Source organism: Carcharodon carcharias, chromosome 2 (genome assembly GCF_017639515.1).
Source record: "Carcharodon carcharias isolate sCarCar2 chromosome 2, sCarCar2.pri, whole genome shotgun sequence".
In the NCBI taxonomy this organism is placed as follows: Eukaryota; Metazoa; Chordata; class Chondrichthyes; order Lamniformes; family Lamnidae; genus Carcharodon; species Carcharodon carcharias.
Genome location: NC_054468.1, coordinates 88,739,008 through 88,759,201, shown reverse-complemented (window position 1 = coordinate 88,759,201; position 20,194 = coordinate 88,739,008). Strand labels below are relative to the sequence as shown.

The following is a 20,194-nucleotide window of genomic DNA, read 5'->3' as shown; positions in this document are numbered from 1 at the left end:
GTGAATGAAGGGAGATTCCAGCACTTCAAGAATCTTCCTAATACCTTAAAATTGCTCAAGGGGGGAAACAATGTTTTGGTTTATTTTGGAGAAACCTAAGCAATAAGCTTGAGGCCCACAGAACAGGCAGCACCAAGATTGAAAAAAGTAGAAAGGGAGTAGAATTACAAAGTAATGACTATATGGCATCCAGCGTGAGTTTTAAAAGTCTTAATGTGTTACATGAGGATGAGAAGATTGTGGAAGGCAGACTTGAGTTACTGGGAAAAAATGGTGTAGAATAGGAGGCAAAGCAATGTGTCTTGATTTAAACCAGTGAAGATGCTGATAGGAGGTACAGTATGTAGACCAATAGTTAAAGAGAGGAAATTTCAAAGAAGAAATGGCCATAAAAATAGCAATGAAATACAAGAAGACAACAAAGGCTGTGATAAGGAGAGGGAGAGAAAGAGAGTTTGGAAGTTAGACACAAGAATAGAAACAACCGTCAAATGACAAGTACTATGTGTGTCTTGTTCAAAAATGAAAAGGTTCTCTCCACCCTCAGATAGGCTTTATTACATTCTGAAGAAGTTAAGAAGACTTTGGCACAAGTAATGCTTCTTGCTACCATACAATACACTGCAGAATGTGGGAGCACCATTTAAGATCAGAGGAGACACTGAGGCTGAGAGATTTAAGAGATGACCGAGGGAGCTAACAATAGTTGGAAGTCTTCAGACTGACTTGTTAGGGACATTAAGAAACAGAATCAGTGAAAAAATTTAAAAAATAAACAAGATTTTGGCCCAGATCTTTCAGTCAGCACTGGAGTGGGAGCGCACGCTGTTGACCCCATTTCAAACAATGCCCTTATCTTTTTACACTGGAGCTTTTAGACCTTCTGCTCCTGGTTCCAGCTTGAATCTATCGGCAATAAGAGTGGGGCAGCGTAGTGGTGCAGTGTAACTACATTGGAGCTGAGCTCCCCTTTTATCCTGAAGACCTGTCCCTTAAAGTCTTGTCTTCAGATCCTTGATTTGCTCTGTTTTTAAATGGACCTGTCCTTTTAAGAAACCCCTTCTCAACCCCGCATTCCAGACACTGCACAGCTTACTCCCATGACAGTGTGCACCCCTTGCACACTCGACAATGCTCACCACTCTTGCAGGAGGAGGGCAAGCAATGCTGGTGTTGCAGGGTGGGGGAGTGAGCATTATTGGAGCTTACTGGAGGGGTGAGCATTGTTGGGCTGCTGGGGTGGTGAGTGTTGTCAGGATGCTGAGGTTGTTGAGCATTGTTGGGGAGGAGAGGGGGTGAGCGTTTTTGGGGTGCTTGGGAGGGTGAGTGTTGCCGGGTGCTGGGGGGGTGGGGGGGGTAAGCATTGTCAGGGTGCTTGGGGGGCGGGGGTTGGTGGTGAAAGTTGCCAGGGGAGCTGGGTGGGGTGAGCATTGTCAGGGGCACTGCGGGGGGTGAGTATTGTCAGGGAGAGAGGGGGTGTGCGTTGTCAGGGTGCTGGGGGTTGAGCATTGTCGGGGTGCTGGGGGTTGAGCGCTGTTGGGGTGTGCATTATTAAGGGTTTCAGGAGATTGGGCGAGCTGTGTCAGCGTTGCTGTGAGTGCTGCAGTACTTTGAAACTGATGTTCTTGCTGCTTTAGGCCTGTTAGGAATAGTTCTAAGTAAATCATTGTAAAAAACAATGTAAGTATTCGGGCAAACAGACCAAATTTATATTTAGAGGACCATCAGTGAGGAGCCATTTCTGAGATGTGGAAGTTCCTGGTTCTGGAATAAACCAGTTCCCTGAAACTTTCGATGCCATTGCAGCCCTCAATAGCAGCGAATGTCTTTCCACGCTGCTACTGGGATAGGAAGATCTGGGCCTTTATCTGATCAAAACAGTGAGAACATCCTGGGAGAGCTTTCGGGCATTAAGAAGATGCACAATTATCCCACATCCATTACACTATGTGAATATTACATATGTACAGATCACAGCGGAAAACTATGCATACGTAGTGTGGAAATATATACACAATACACTGAGAGTACATACATATCACACTGTGATATTATGCACATACATATGAGACTGCGTGAGATTTTAAACATACTAAAGTATTCACACATTAATTGTGATATAGAAGCACACCTGATAGCAGACATATTTTATATGCAGTATCACACACATACATATTATATACATGACACTACACATGTACACTTGACATGTACAAAACCATGTAGACACTTTGAGATAGAAGAGGACATCCATTCTGTTTCCTATCACAAAAAAAAACTATATTTTACAATACACATAATATCACAATCACACGTTACAAGTGATGTAACACGTACATTAATATGATGTGACACGTATGTACAGGACACATATACTGTGACACACAACTACAAACATTCACAAATGTATGCACATGTAAATGAAACTAGTTTATCCATGAAACAAACTTACCAGTAATTAGTTAATGTCTGAACAACCTTCTGTTTCCTGGAGAAGAGAGAAAGGTTATTTTAATAACAATTGGAGTGTTAACAAGCTGCCTGCTACCCTTGAACAGCATCAAATCACATCAGTGTTGAATATCTATAACCATATCACCTCCAGGAGCTGGCTATGATCAAATCCTACAACTAATTTCAGTGTAACGTCAGAACAGTGGGAGAGTATGGTGGTGCATGCTCTTGGCACTGCTGTCTGACATTGTGGCAGTGGGTGGGGTGTTAAACATTCCATCTCCACATTACTGAGTTGACATCCTGGCGTGAATTAAAAGAGAGAAGGCCATGAGCTTGCTGTTTTGCAAAACTCTTTTTTTTAATTCATTTATGGGATATGAGTGTCACGAGCAAGGCCTAAATTTGTTCCTCATCCCTAGTTGCGTTTGAGAAAGTGGTGGTGAGCATCCTGCTTGAGCTGCTGCAGGCCATGTGGTATAGTGTGGTACCGTGTGGTAGTCCCGTTAGGAAGGGAGTTCCAGGATTTTGAACCAGCAACAGTGAAAGAACAGCAATATATTTCCAAGTCAGGATGGTGGATGGCTTGAAGGGGAACTTCCAGGTGGTGGTGTTCCCATATGTCTACTGCCCTTGCACTTCTAGGTGGTAGCGGTCACGGGTTTGGAAGGTACTATTGAAGGAGCCTTGGTGAGTTGCTGCAGTGCATCTTACAGGTGGTACACACTGCTGCCACTGTGCGTTGGTGGTGGAGGGAGTGAATGTTAAAGGTGGTGGATCGGGTGGCGATCAAGTGGGCTATTTTGTCCTGGGTGATGTTGAGATTCTTCATTGTTGTTGGGACTGCGCTCATCCAGGCAAGTGGAGGATGCTCCATCAATTCCATCACACTCCTAACTTGTGCCTTGCAGATGGTGGACAGGCTTTGGGGAATCAGGATGCTCCCTGCAGGATTCCCAGCCTCTGGCCTGCTCTTGTAGCCACCTATTTATATGGCTAGTCCAGTTCAGTTTCTGGTCAATGGTACCCCCAGGGTGATGATAGTGGGAGATTCAATGATGGTAAACCAATAGAATGCTAAGAGGAGATGGTTAGTTTCTCTCTTGTTGAAGTTCATTATTGACCTGGCACTTGTGTGGCATGAATATCAATTGCAACCTATCAGCACATGCCTGAATGTTGCCCAGGCTTTACTGCACATGGAATGCTGAAATTTTGCAAATGTTACTGCACACTGTACGATCATCAGCAAATATCCCCACTTAATATGTGATGGAGGGAAGGTCATTGATGAAGCAACTGAAGATGGCTGGGTCTAGGGACTACCCTGAGGAATTCCTGCAGTGATGTCCTGGGACCAAGATGACTGGTCTCCAACAACCACAACCATCTTCCTTTGTGCTGGGTGTGACTCCAACCACTGGAGAGTTCCTCACCCAAATCACATTGAGTTCAGTTTTGCTAGGGCTCCTTGATGCCACACTCAGTCAAATGCTGTCTTGGTGTCAAGGGCAGTCACTCTCATCTCACCTCTGGAGTTCAGCTCTTTTGACCATGTTTGGACCAAGGATTTAATGAGATCAGGAGCAGAGTGGTTCTGGCAGAGTCCAAACTGAGCATCAGTCAGCAGGTTATTGCTGAGTGAGTACCACTCGACAGCACTATCAACTTCATGTTGCATCACTTTGCTGATGATTGAGTGTAGACTGATGGAGCACCAATTGGTCAGATTTGATTTGTCCTGCTTTATTTTGGACAAGATATACCTCAGCAATTTTCCACAATGTTGGGTAGATGCCAGCATTGTAGATGAACTTGGACAGCTTGGTTAGGGAACACTCCCTGAACCACAGGCAAACATGCTCAGAGCAAGGTAGGAGAATGCATGGGGGGAGTTGAATTTGATGTGAGTTCGGTACGAAATACGTGGTAACACCCACTAGGGATAAAAACAAAAAAACTGCGGATGCTGGAAATCCAAAACAAAAACAAAAACAGAATTACCTGGAAAAACTCAGCAGGTCTGGCAGCATCGGCGGAGAAGAAAAGAGTTGACATTTCGAGTCCTCATGACCCTTCGACAGAACTTGAGTTCGAGTCCAAGAAAGAGTTGAAATATAAGCTGGTTTAAGGTGTGTGTGTGGGGGGCAGAGAGAGAGAGAGAGAGAGAAGCCAGCAGGTTATTGCTGAGTGAGTACCACTCGACAGCACAATCAACTTCATGTTGCATCACTTTGCTGATGATTGAACTTAATTGAAGCAGGAAAGGTTTCATCTTGAGTTATTGCCCTTGTTGAATATTGCCACTTCTCTCTCTCTCTCTCTCTCTCCGCCCTCCACACACACACCTTAAACCAGCTTATATTTCAACTCTTTCTTGGACTCGAACTCAAGTTCTGTTGAAGGGTCATGAGGACTCGAAACGTCAACTCTTTTCTTCTCCGCCGATGCTGCCAGACCTGCTGAGTTTTTCCAAGTAATTCTGTTTTTTGTTTTTGTTTTGGTACCACCCATTCTTCAGTTCCATTGACTTCAATAGCCCTTTCTTGTCCAATTTCATCTCTGAGAGTTTTGATGTATATTGAGGATTATAATGGACAAAGTGTTGGATGCTCAGTAACGTGAGCAGATTGCATTACCCTGTGTATGGGTGTTACAAAAGGTGTGTGGGTTTTACAGGGTGTGTATGAATGTTAGAGGAGAGTATATGGGTTATAATGGGTGGTGTCTGTATGTTAAGTAATAACAACTTCCCTCTATAGAGCATTTCAATATAGAAAAAAAATCCCCAAAATTTTCACAAAGTCATAAATCATAAAGGGAATGCTAGGCCAAACAAGGAGAGTGACCAATAGCTTGGTCAAGATTATGGATTTGACGGCTGAACTTAATTGAAGCAGGAAAGGTTTCATCTTGAGTTATTGCCCTTGTTGAATATTGCCATCAAACCAGCCTCCCTCCAGTCTATAGGAACAATCCTGAAGTAATGAAAATATGATCAAGGGGCTCATTGAGCACAGTTCTCATATCTTTGAACACTCTTGACCATGATTGGAGACCTGTTCTTTAATGTAGGGTTATCTCTGCATCCACTTTGATGCTTACAACTTTAGAGTCAATTGTTCAATCTATTACTAGTAACTAAGTTTCATTTAATGAATTGAAAACCTCAGTCATTTTGTGGAAGCCAGACTGAATTTGCCCTGAGGAAATACCCAACAGTCCTTGATCGCCCCCTGTCTCCTACTGTAGATGAAACAATTATATTATTATTACCATAGCTATCCATTATCCTCTCCTCATGTCTTTATGGCTGCTCTGATATCAACTTCTGTTGCCTTTAGCTGGGCTTGATACCTATTCCTGTTTTCCTGAAAATTATTTTCTTTTAGTCTGTGAAAGTGTTCTAGCTTAAGTCTTTCTGGTTTAAGTCAAGATTTTTCCTTGCACATACCCGTTAGTCCCTTTGGTTGTTTTATCAGGTACCTTTTGTTTAAGGCTAGGGACAAACTTGGGTTTGTTTTGCATTAGGATGGTTTTCCTGTGTGTTCATACTCTTTCTTCAGGTACCATGCCCTAAGAGGGCCTTAGCAACCATGGAAATCCATTGGATTAAGAATATTAATTGCAAGAATATTAATTGCTTTGAAATAGGAGCAAGAATAGACCACATGGTCCATCAAGCTTGCTTCGCCATTCAATATTATCAGGGCTGAACTTGGGCTTCAACTCCATTTTCCCACTCGCTCCCCATATCCCTTAATCCTCCAAGAGACCAAAAATCTGTCTATCTTAGTCTTAAATGTCTTCAACGGTGGAGCATCTGCAACCTCCTGGGGTAGAGAATTCCAAAGATTCACAATCCTTTGAGTGCAGTAATTTCTCCTCATCTCAGTCCTAAATGGTCGGCCACTTATCCTGAGACTGTGCCTTTGTGATTTAGATTCATTGGCCAACAGAAACAATCTCTCAGCTTCTACCCTATCAAACCTCTTCAGAATTTAGTAGGTTTCAATGAGATCATCCTCTCATCTTTCTAAACTCCATACAATAGGAGCCCAATTTATTTAGCTTCTGTTTCTAAGGGACCAACATTTACATTAGCTGCTTTCTTCCTTTTTATATACTTATCAAAACTCTTAAAATCTATTTTTACATTTCTGACTAGTTTACTTCCATATTATAAGAACATAAGAACTGGAGCAGGAGTAGGCAATTCAGCCCCTCAAGCCTGCCCCACCATTCAATACGATCATGGTTGATCTCATTTCGGCCTCAACTCCAACTCCCCATAACCTTTCAACCCGTTACTAATTATACTTTTTCCCTTTTATCAGCTTTTTGATGGCCTTTTGCTGGTTTCTATAACACTCCCAATCCTGAGACATGTTACAGCTTTTTGCAACATTGTAAGCCTCTTCTTTTAATCTAATAGTATCCTTAACTTCCTGAGTGAGCCATGGATGGGTCCTCCTTGCTGAGTTTTTGTTCTTCAATGGAGTGTTTTTGTTGAACATTTTGAATTGTTTCTTTAAATGTTTACCACTGTTCACCTACCTCCATATCTTTTAATCTCTTTAACCAATTAACCTTAGCCAGTTCTTCCCTCATACCTATGTAATTAGGTTTAAGATTTTTGTTTGCAATTGGAATATATCACTTTCAAACTTAACATGGAATTGAATGTTATTATAGTCATTATTTCTCAGTGGATCTTTTGCTATGACATTAGTAATTAATTCTGCTTCATTACAGAAAACTAGATCTAAGATAGCTTTATCCCTAGTAGGTTTCACTACATACTGCTCCAAGAAACTGTCACAAAAACATTTAAAAACCCACCTTCTAGACTATTTTTGCCAATTTGATTGTCCCAGTCTATAAGAAGATTAAATACCCCCACAATTATTACATTTCCCTTGTTACAGGCTCCAATAATTTCTTGTTTAATGCTCTGCCCAATGGTATAACTACTGTTAGGGGGCCAATAAACTGCTCCTACCAGTGTTTTTGGAGTCTTGCGATTGCTAATTTCCACCCATACTGATTCTACTTCATGATCTTCAGAGGCCAGATCCTTGCTCACCAATGTCCTTTTGTCATACCCCAACTCATTTGTCATTTTGTTTGTCTTTCTGAAATATTTTGTATCCTGGAATACTTATTTCCTAATCTTGATCACCTTTTAACCATGTTTCTGTAATGGTGATTAGATCTAAACCTTTTACCTCTGTTTCTGCCACTAATTTACTTATCTTATTGCAGATGCTTCATGCATTCAGATAAAGAACATTTAATTTAATTTTTTAATCCTATTCCCTGCAATGGCCTTATTTGTTGATGGACATTTTTTGTTAAACTCTCTGTCCCTTCCTGCCCCACTCTGCTTGTCTTTACCCATATCACTATGTTCCGATATCCCGACCTTTTTCTTTGGATTTCTAAATCTCCCTTCACCTGAGCTCCCTGTGACAGCTTATTTAAGGCCATTGCCTTCTGCAGTATGGCTAACCAGGAAACTCTCCCACTCTTACCACCTGCCATCAGCATATTAGAAGGATTTCCCATCTGATAATCAACCTGTTCAGCCATGTTATGAACACAACTTCCATGGCCATCAAGTCCTGAAGCAGTACTTAAGCCTGGAGCTTCTAGCCCAGAGGTAGGGATACTAATCACAAGACCTCCTGTATTCATATTATCCCATCTAATCAAGTTTTCAGCCCTTGCTGCAACTCTACACTGCCAGAAACTCAAATCTAACATTAAGTTTAAAACAAAGCTGGTTTGGTGGATCAAGTTGAAGCTCATAATATTATGGCCAGTTTTATCCAGATGTTCCCCGACAAAGAGGTCTGATACTGCATTGAAGCGAAATCTATTACCTGATCACTTCTGATTTCTTCATTGATACATTATGTAAGGAAACAATCATTTATAACGTCTGCAATTCTTTCAGCCATGCTTCCCTTTATGTCAGATGTCTCACCATTTAACTGGTGAATGCCTGAGAAATAAAACTCTTCACTCCTCCTCCTGACACTGATGTTACCGGGTGTGATGTGAATTATTCTGCATGTGAATACTCACTGGGTTTTCTGTGTACAACGGGCTCACAAACTTCTTTGTAGCAGGTATCCTGATGAACTTTATAAATTCTTTTATACCTTAAAAACATAAGTGAAATATAAGATTTATACTCCCACGAAGAGGCAGAGTGAAAGCCCAAACTATTATCTTTTCCTCCAGTCTTCATTAATTTCCTGCTTTATCCCTCATATTTCCCTTTCCTCTAACATGCATTGATCAGCAAACTTCAAGATCGCCTGTCTTTGTCAATGCCCAAATCATTTCTTCACATGAACATCAAGAGGTCCCAGTTTGTATCCTGAGGCCACATCACATCTTTTCTCCCTGTGGCCACAGGGAACTCTTTACTAATGCAGTTTGAAATAAGCACTCTATTTTCTTAACATAATGCCACAATAATCTTAATGTTCTCTACGGTTTACAGGATTTGATCGTTTCACAAACTGACTCCCCGAATGATTCCTGGCCAAAGTGAGAGCAGGAAACTTACTTAAACTGGAAGACACTGTCCTCCCACACTGGAATGGATTTAGTTTCAGAGTACAGGCGTGTGCAGGGGTGAGGCAACTTCTTACAAACTGAAGGCAAGATAAAAGCAACTTTAACAACGTAACCCAGCAACAAACATATCTTTCTATTCAGTTTCCATTCATATCAGACAAAAAGACTTTGTGCTATACCCTACCCATGCTACATTATAACACACCGTCTATTGCATCCCACCCTCACTGCAAATTATAATGCTCTCCCTGTCACACAAATCCCCAAGGTAGGTTATAACATTCACCATGTTAGACACTTCATTTTGTGTTATCATTCTATGTCAGCCTCACCCTTAATTTAAGTTAATACGGTTACTGAGTATGTATCACCTTCATTGTGAATTACAATGTTTTATATGTTACACATCATCCTAATTATTATGTTTCAGTTATGAGAATGTCTGTTACACACACTCTGTTCCACCTTACTCTCATTGGTGAAGCTCTTAGCTATGGTACACACTCTTAACAGATTTGCGCCTGGTAATCTGTTCTTACATAATTCACAGTTTTTTCCCTTGAATCCTGTTTCACAATCACACATGTATGAGTCCATCCCCTTCACGCAGGTACCTCCATTTTTACAGGGGTTTGAGGAACATTCCCATTGATCATCTGTAATACAGAAACAGCAATTGGAGATGATAATGCAGACAGCTAGCAAACTAAAAGGGCATTACACAGCACATACTAGGTATTGCAACTAGGAGATCATACACACTGTAGTTGTACACAGCCTATCAAACATAAACCCATCACACTCTTAATTGCAGCTCCTCCATCCATGCACACTCTGTCCCACTCTCAGATACAACTCCTCCAACACCCTCACCAACCCGACCCAATCTCAAATACTGGCTCCTCCACCACAAACACACAGTGTCCACTGTCAGATATTAGCTCCTCTAACACCATCACACAGGCTGTCCTGCTGTCAGATAACAGCTCCTCCATCACACACACACAGTCTGTCCCACTCTTAGATACCAGTTCCTCCCTCACTGTCACAGCCCAACCCACTCTCAGATACCAGCTCCTCACTCACTGTCACACAGCCCAAACTACTCTCAGATACCAGCTCCTCCTTGACTGTCACACAGCCCAGACCACTCTCAGATACCAGCTCCTCCCTCACCCTGAGGCGGCCTGTCCCACTCACAGATACCAGCTCCTCAATCACCCACACACAACCTGTCACACTCTCACACCAGCAAGTCCATCACCCACACACAACCGGTCCCGCTCTCACACCAGCTCCTCCATCACCCACACACAACCTGTCCCACTCTCACACCAGCTCCTCCATCACCCACACACAACCTGTCCCACTCTCACACCAGCTCCTCCATCACTCACACACAACCTGTCCCACTCTTACACCAGCTCCTCCATCACCCACACACAACCTGTCCCACTCTTACACCAGCTCCTCCATCACCCACACACAACCTGTCCCTCTCTCAGACCCCAGCTCCTCCATCACCCACACACAACCTGTCCCATTCTCAGATACCAGCTCCTCCATCACCCACACAGGACCTGTCCCACTCTCAGATACCAGGTCCTCCATCACTGTCACATAGCACAAACCACTCTCAGATACCAGCTTCTCCCTCACCCTGAGGCAGCCTGTCCCACTCACAGATACCAGATCCTCCGTCACCCACACACAACCTGTCCCATTCTCAGATACCAGCTCCTCCATGACCCACACACAACCTGTCCCACTCTCACACCGGCTCCTCAATCACCCACACACAACCGGTCCCATTCTCACACCAGCTCCTCCATCACCCACACACAACCTGTCCTTCTCTCAGATACCAGCTCCTCCATCACCCACACACAAACTGTCCCAATCTCACACCAGATCCTCCATCACCCACACACAACCTGTCCCACTCTCACACCAGCTCCTCCATCACCCACACACAACCTGTCCCACTCTCACACCAGCTCCTCCATCACCCACACACAACCTGTCCCATTCTCAGACCCCAGCTCCTCCATCACCCACACACAACCTGTCCCACGCTCACACCAGCTCCTCCATCACCCACACACAACCTGTCCCATTCTCACACCAGCTCCTCCATCACCCACACACAACCTGTCCCACTCTCAAACCAGCTCCTCCATCACCCACACACAACCTGTCCCATTCTCAGACCCCAGCTCCTCCATCACCCACACACAACCTGTCCCACTCTCACACCAGCTCCTCTATCACCCACACACAACCTTTCCTTCTCTCAGATACCAGCTCCTCCATCACCCACACACAACCTGTCCCACTCTCACACCAGCTCCTCCATCACCCACACACAAACTGTCCCAATCTCACACCAGCTCCTCCATCACCCACACACAACCGGTCCCGCTCTCACACCAGCTCCTCCATCACCCACACAGAACCTGTCCCACTCTCACACCAGCTCCTCCATCACCCACACACAACCTGTCAAATTCTCAGACCCCAGCTCCTCCATCACCCACACACAACCTGTCCCTCTCTCACACCAGCTCCTCCATCACCCACACACAAACTGTCCCAATCTCACACCAGCTCCTCCATCACCCACACACAACCGGTCCCGCTCTCACACCAGCTCCTCCATCACCCACACACAACCTGTCCCACTCTCACACCAGCTCCTCCATCACCCACACACAACCTGTCCCATTCTCAGATACCAGCTCCTCCATCACCCACACACAACCTGTCTCACTCTCAGATACCAGCTCCTCCATCACCCACACACAACCTGTCCCATTCTCAAATACCAGCCCCTCCATCACCCACACACAACCTGTCCCGCTCTCAAACCAGCCCCTCCATCACCCACACATAACCTGCCCCACTCTCAAACCAGCTCCTCCATCACCCACACACAACCTGTCCCACTCTCACACCAGCTCCTCCATCACCCACACACAACCTGTCCCATTCTCACACCAGCTCCTCCATCACCCACACACAACCTGTCACACTCTCACACCAGCTCCGCCATCACCCACACACAACCTGTCCCATTCTCACACCAGCTCCTCCATCACCCACACACAACCGGTCCCACTCTCACACCAGCTCCTCCAACACCCACACACAACCTGTCCCACTCTCACACCAGCTCCTCCATCACCCACACACAACCTGTCCCACTCTCACACCAGCTCCTCCATCACCCACACACAAACTGTCCCAATCTCACACCAGCTCCTCCATCACCCACACACAACCTGTCCCACTCTCACACCAGCTCCTCCATCACCCACACACAACCTGTCCCATTCTCAGACCCCAGCTCCTCCATCACCCACACACAACCTGTACCACTCTCACACCGGCTCCTCCATCACCCACACACAACCGGTCCCACTCTCACACCAGCTCCTCCATCACCCACACACAACCTGTCCCACTCTCACACCAGCTCCTCCATCACCCACACACAACCTGTCCTTCTCTCAGATACCAGCTCCTCCATCACCCACACACAACCGGTCCCGCTCTCACACCAGCTCCTCCATCATCCACACACAACCTGTCCCACTCTCACACCAGCTCCTCCATCACTCACACACAACCTGTCCCTCTCTCAGACCCCATCTCTACCATCACCCACACACAACCTGTCCCACTCTCACACCAGCTCCTCCATCACCCACACACAACCTGTCCCACTCTCACACCAGCTCCTCCATCACCCACACACAACCTGTCCCACTCTCACACCAGCTCCTCTATCACCCACACACAACCTGTCCCACTCTCACACCAGCTCCTCCATCACCCACACACAACCTGTCCCATTCTCAGATACCAGCTCCTCCATCACCCACACACAACCTGTCTCACTCTCAGATACCAGCTCCTCCATCACCCACACACAACCTGTCCCACTCTCACACCAGCTCCTCCATCACCCACACACAAACTGTCCCAATCTCACACCAGCTCCTCCATCACCCACACACAACCGGTCCCGCTCTCACACCAGCTCCTCCATCACCCACACACAACCTGTCCCACTCTCACACCAGCTCCTCCATCACCCACACACAACCTGTCCCATTCTCAGACCCCAGCTCCTCCATCACCCACACACAACCTGTCCCTCTCTCACACCAGCTCCTCCATCACCCACACACAAACTGTCCCAATCTCACACCAGCTCCTCCATCACCCACACACAACCGGTCCCGCTCTCACACCAGCTCCTCCATCACCCACACACAACCTGTCCCACTCTCACACCAGCTCCTCCATCACCCACACACAACCTGTCCCATTCTCAGATACCAGGTCCTCCATCACCCACACACAACCTGTCTCACTCTCAGATACCAGCTCCTCCATCACCCACACACAACCTGTCCCATTCTCAAATACCAGCCCCTCCATCACCCACACACAACCTGTCCCGCTCTCAAACCAGCCCCTCCATCACCCACACAAAACCTGCCCCACTCTCACACCAGCTCCTCCATCACCCACACACAACCTGTCCCATTCTCACACCAGCTCCTCCATCACCCACACACAACCTGTCACACTCTCACACCAGCTCCGCCATCACCCACACACAACCTGTCCCATTCTCACACCAGCTCCTCCATCCCCACACACAACCTGTCCCACTCTCACACCAGCTCCTCCATCACCCACACACAACCTGTCCCACTCTCACACCAGCTCCTCCATCACCCACACACAAACTGTCCCAATCTCACGCCAGCTCCTCCATCACCCACACACAACCTGTCCCATTCTCAGATCCCATCTCCTCCTTCACCCACACACAACCTGTCCCACTCTCACAACGGCTCCTCCATCACCCACACACAACCGGTCCCATTCTCACACCAGCTCCTCCATCACCCACACACAACCTGTCCCACTCTCACACCAGCTCCTCCATCACCCACACACAACCTGTCCTTCTCTCAGATACCAGCTCCTCCATCACCCACACACAACCTGTCCCACTCTCACACCAGCTCCTCCATCACCCACACACAAACTGTCCCAATCTCACACCAGCTCCTCCATCACCCACACACAACCGGTCCCGCTCTCACACCAGCTCCTCCATCACCCACACACAACCTGTCCCACTCTCACACCAGCTCCTCCATCACCCACATACAACCTGTCCCATTCTCAGACCCCAGCTCCTCCATCACCCACACACAACCTGTCCCACTCTCACACCGGCTCCTCCATCACCCACACACAACCGGTCCCATTCTCACACCAGCTCCTCCATCACCCACACACAACCTGTCCTTCTCTCAGATACCAGCTCCTCCATCACCCACACACAACCGGTCCCGCTCTCACACCAGCTCCTCCATCATCCACACACAACCTGTCCCACTCTCACACCAGCTCCTCCATCACTCACACACAACCTGTCCCTCTCTCAGACCCCATCTCTACCATCACCCACACACAACCTGTCCCACTCTCACACCAGCTCCTCCATCACCCACACACAACCTGTCCCACACTCACACCAGCTCCTCCATCACCCACACACAACCTGTCCCACTCTCACACCAGCTCCTCTATCACCCACACACAACCTGTCCCACTCTCACACCAGCTCCTCCATCACCCACACACAACCTGTCCCATTCTCAGATACCAGCTCCTCCATCACCCACACACAACCTGTCCCACTCTCACACCGGCTCCTCCATCACCCACTCACAACCTGTCCCATTCCCAAATACCAGCTCCTCCATGATCCACACACAACCTGTCCCACTCTCAGATACCAGCTCCTCCCTCACTGTCACACAGCCCAGACCACTCTCAGATACCAGCTCCTCCCTCACCCTGAGGTAGCCTGTCTCACTCACAGATATCAGCACCTCCATCACCCACACATAACCTGTCCCTCTCTCAGACCCCAGCTCCTCCATCACCCACACACAACCTGTCCCACTCTCACACCAGCTCCTCCATCACCCACACACAACCGGTCCCACTCTCACACCAGCTCCTCCATCACCCACACACAACCGGTCCCGCTCTCACACCAGCTCCTCCATCATCCACACACAAACTGTCCCAATCTCACACCAGCTCCTCCATCACCCACACACAACCTGTCCTTCTCTCAGATACCAGCTCCTCCATCACCCACACATAACCTGCCCCACTCTCAAACCAGCTCCTCCATCACCCACACACAACCTGTCCCACTCTCACACCAACTCCTCCATCACCCACACACAACCTGTCCCACTCTCGCACCGGCTCCTCCATCACCCACACACAACCGGTCCCATTCTCACACCAGCTCCTCCATCACCCACACACAACCTGTCCTTCTCTCAGATACCAGCTCCTCCATCACCCACACACAACCTGTCCCACTCTCACACCAGCACCTCCATCACCCACACACAACCTGTCCCAGCTCTCACACCAGCTCCTCCATCACCCACACACATGTTCCACTCTCACACCAGCTCCTCCATCACCCACACACAACCTGTCCCATTCTCAGATACCAGCTCCTCCGTCACCCACACACAACCTGTCCCACTCTCAAACCAGCCCCTCCATCACCCACACATAACCTGCCCCACTCTCACACCAGCTCCTCCATCACCCACACACAACCTATCCCATTCTCAGATACCAGCTCCTCCGTCACCCACACACAACCTGTCCCACTCTCAAACCAGCCCCTCCATCCCCCACACATAACCTGCCCCACTCTCAAACCAGCTCCTCCATCATCCACACACAACCTGTCCCACTCTCACACCAGCTCCTCCATCACCCACACACAACCGGTCCCACTCTCACAACAGCTCCTCCATCACCCACACACAACCTGTCCCACTCTCACACCAACTCCTCCATCACCCACACAAAACCTGTCCCACTCTCACACCAGCTCCTCCATCACCCACACACAACCTGTCCCACTCTCACACCGTCTCCTCCATCACCCACACACAACCTGTCCCACTCTCACACCAGCTCCTCCATCACCCACACACAACCTGTCCCCCTCTCAGATACCAGCTCCTCCATCACCCACACACAACCTGTCCCACTCTCACACCAGCTCCTCCATCACCTACACACAACCTGTCCCACTCTCACACCAGCTCCTCCATCACCCACACACAACCGGTCCCACTCTCACACCAGCTCCTCCATCACCCACACACAACCTGTCCCACTCTCACACCAGCTCCTCCATCATCCACACACAACCTGTCCTACTCTCACACCAGCTCCTCCATCACCCACACATAACCGGTCCCACTCTCACAACAGCTCCTCCATCACCCACACACAACCTGTCCCACTCTCACACCAACTCCTCCATCACCCACACAAAACCTGTCCCACTCTCACACCAGCTCCTCCATCACCCACACACAACCTGTCTCATTCTCAGACCCCAGCTCCTCCATCACCCACACACAACCTGTCCCTCTCTCACACCAGCTCCTCAATCACCCACACACAACCGGTCCCATTCTCACACCAGCTCCTCCATCACCCACACACAACCTGTCCTTCTCTCAGATACCAGCTCCTCCATCACCCACACACAACCTGTCCCACTCTCACACCAGCTCCTCCATCACCCACACACAACCTGTCCTTCTCTCAGATACCAGCTCCTCCATCACCCACACACAAACTGTCCCAATCTCACACCAGATCCTCCATCACCCACACACAACCTGTCCCAATCTCACACCAGCTCCTCCATCACCCACACACAACCTGTCCCACTCTCACACCAGCTCCTCCATCACCCACACACAACCTGTCCCACTCTCACACCAGCTCCTCCATCACCCACACACAACCTGTCCCATTCTCAGACCCCAGCTCCTCCATCACCCACACACAACCTGTCCCACTCTCACACCAGCTCCTCCATCACCCACACACAACCTGTCCCATTCTCACACCAGCTCCTCCATCACCCACACACAACCTGTCCCACTCTCACACCAGCTCCTCCATCACCCACACACAACCTGTCCCATTCTCAGACCCCAGCTCCTCCATCACCCACACACAACCTGTCCCACTCTCACACCAGCTCCTCTATCACCCACACACAACCTTTCCTTCTCTCAGATACCAGCTCCTCCATCACCCACACACAACCTGTCCCACTCTCACACCAGCTCCTCCATCACCCACACACAAACTGTCCCAATCTCACACCAGCTCCTCCATCACCCACACACAACCGGTCCCGCTCTCACACCAGCTCCTCCATCACCCACACACAACCTGTCCCACTCTCACACCAGCTCCTCCATCACCCACACACAACCTGTCAAATTCTCAGACCCCAGCTCCTCCATCACCCACACACAACCTGTCCCTCTCTCACACCAGCTCCTCCATCACCCACACACAAACTGTCCCAATCTCACACCAGCTCCTCCATCACCCACACACAACCGGTCCCGCTCTCACACCAGCTCCTCCATCACCCACACACAACCTGTCCCACTCTCACACCAGCTCCTCCATCACCCACACACAACCTGTCCCATTCTCAGATACCAGCTCCTCCATCACCCACACACAACCTGTCTCACTCTCAGATACCAGCTCCGCCATCACCCACACACAACCTGTCCCATTCTCAAATACCAGCCCCTCCATCACCCACACACAACCTGTCCCGCTCTCAAACCAGCCCCTCCATCACCCACACATAACCTGCCCCACTCTCAAACCAGCTCCTCCATCACCCACACACAACCTGTCCCACTCTCACACCAGCTCCTCCATCACCCACACACAACCTGTCCCATTCTCACACCAGCTCCTCCATCACCCACACACAACCTGTCACACTCTCACACCAGCTCCGCCATCACCCACACACAACCTGTCCCACTCTCACACCAGCTCCTCCATCACTCACACACAACCTGTCCCTCTCTCAGACCCCATCTCTACCATCACCCACACACAACCTGTCCCACTCTCACACCAGCTCCTCCATCACCCACACACAACCTGTCCCACTCTCACACCAGCTCCTCCATCACCCACACACAACCTGTCCCACTCTCACACCAGCTCCTCTATCACCCACACACAACCTGTCCCACTCTCACACCAGCTCCTCCATCACCCACACACAACCTGTCCCATTCTCAGATACCAGCTCCTCCATCACCCACACACAACCTGTCTCACTCTCAGATACCAGCTCCTCCATCACCCACACACAACCTGTCCCACTCTCACACCAGCTCCTCCATCACCCACACACAAACTGTCCCAATCTCACACCAGCTCCTCCATCACCCACACACAACCGGTCCCGCTCTCACACCAGCTCCTCCATCACCCACACACAACCTGTCCCACTCTCACACCAGCTCCTCCATCACCCACACACAACCTGTCCCATTCTCAGACCCCAGCTCCTCCATCACCCACACACAACCTGTCCCTCTCTCACACCAGCTCCTCCATCACCCACACACAAACTGTCCCAATCTCACACCAGCTCCTCCATCACCCACACACAACCGGTCCCGCTCTCACACCAGCTCCTCCATCACCCACACACAACCTGTCCCACTCTCACACCAGCTCCTCCATCACCCACACACAACCTGTCCCATTCTCAGATACCAGGTCCTCCATCACCCACACACAACCTGTCTCACTCTCAGATACCAGCTCCTCCATCACCCACACACAACCTGTCCCATTCTCAAATACCAGCCCCTCCATCACCCACACACAACCTGTCCCGCTCTCAAACCAGCCCCTCCATCACCCACACATAACCTGCCCCACTCTCACACCAGCTCCTCCATCACCCACACACAACCTGTCCCATTCTCACACCAGCTCCTCCATCACCCACACACAACCTGTCACACTCTCACACCAGCTCCGCCATCACCCACACACAACCTGTCCCATTCTCACACCAGCTCCTCCATCCCCACACACAACCGGTCCCACTCTCACACCAGCTCCTCCAACACCCACACACAACCTGTCCCACTCTCACACCAGCTCCTCCATCACCCACACACAACCTGTCCCACTCTCACACCAGCTCCTCCATCACCCACACACAAACTGTCCCAATCTCACGCCAGCTCCTCCATCACCCACACACAACCTGTCCCATTCTCAGATCCCATCTCCTCCTTCACCCACACACAACCTGTCCCATTCTCACACCAGCTCCTCCATCACCCACACACAACCTGTCCCACTCTCACACCAGCTCCTCCATCACCCACACACAACCTGTCCTTCTCTCAGATACCAGCTCCTCCATCACCCACACACAACCTGTCCCACTCTCACACCAGCTCCTCCATCACCCACACACAAACTGTCCCAATCTCACACCAGCTCCTCCATCACCCACACACAACCGGTCCCGCTCTCACACCAGCTCCTCCATCACCCACACACAACCTGTCCCACTCTCACACCAGCTCCTCCATCACCCACACACAACCTGTCCCATTCTCAGACCCCAGCTCCTCCATCACCCACACACAACCTGTCCCACTCTCACACCGGCTCCTCCATCACCCACACACAACCGGTCCCATTCTCACACCAGCTCCTCCATCACCCACACACAACCTGTCCTTCTCTCAGATACCAGCTCCTCCATCACCCACACACAACCGGTCCCGCTCTCACACCAGCTCCTCCATCATCCACACACAACCTGTCCCACTCTCACACCAGCTCCTCCATCACTCACACACAACCTGTCCCTCTCTCAGACCCCATCTCTACCATCACCCACACACAACCTGTCCCACTCTCACACCAGCTCCTCCATCACCCACACACAACCTGTCCCACACTCACACCAGCTCCTCCATCACCCACACACAACCTGTCCCACTCTCACACCAGCTCCTCTATCACCCACACACAACCTGTCCCACTCTCACACCAGCTCCTCCATCACCCACACACAACCTGTCCCATTCTCAGATACCAGCTCCTCCATCACCCACACACAACCTGTCCCACTCTCACACCGGCTCCTCCATCACCCACTCACAACCTGTCCCATTCCCAAATACCAGCTCCTCCATGATCC

At 49.2% G+C, this 20,194-nt stretch overlaps 1 protein-coding gene across 2 annotated transcripts in view; it reads right to left on the bottom strand.

The window, feature by feature from the left end:
• Positions 1-20,194, bottom strand: part of sned1 (sushi, nidogen and EGF-like domains 1) — a 229,237-nt gene that overhangs the window by 7,661 nt on the left and 201,382 nt on the right. Inside the window, exons 24-28 of one of the 2 annotated variants that reach the window (XM_041181515.1) lie at positions 9,585-9,701; positions 9,035-9,122; positions 8,545-8,621; positions 2,453-2,488; positions 2,132-2,262 (exon numbers count right to left, since the gene is read on the bottom strand). In XM_041181515.1, coding sequence (XP_041037449.1) covers positions 2,463-2,488; positions 8,545-8,621; positions 9,035-9,122; positions 9,585-9,701 — 308 coding nt within the window. In that variant the 3' untranslated portion in view covers positions 2,132-2,262; positions 2,453-2,462. Of the gene's footprint in view, positions 1-2,131; positions 2,263-2,452; positions 2,489-8,544; positions 8,622-9,034; positions 9,123-9,584; positions 9,702-20,194 lie in introns of those variants that run through there. The other variant, XM_041181506.1, reaches the window with a different exon arrangement.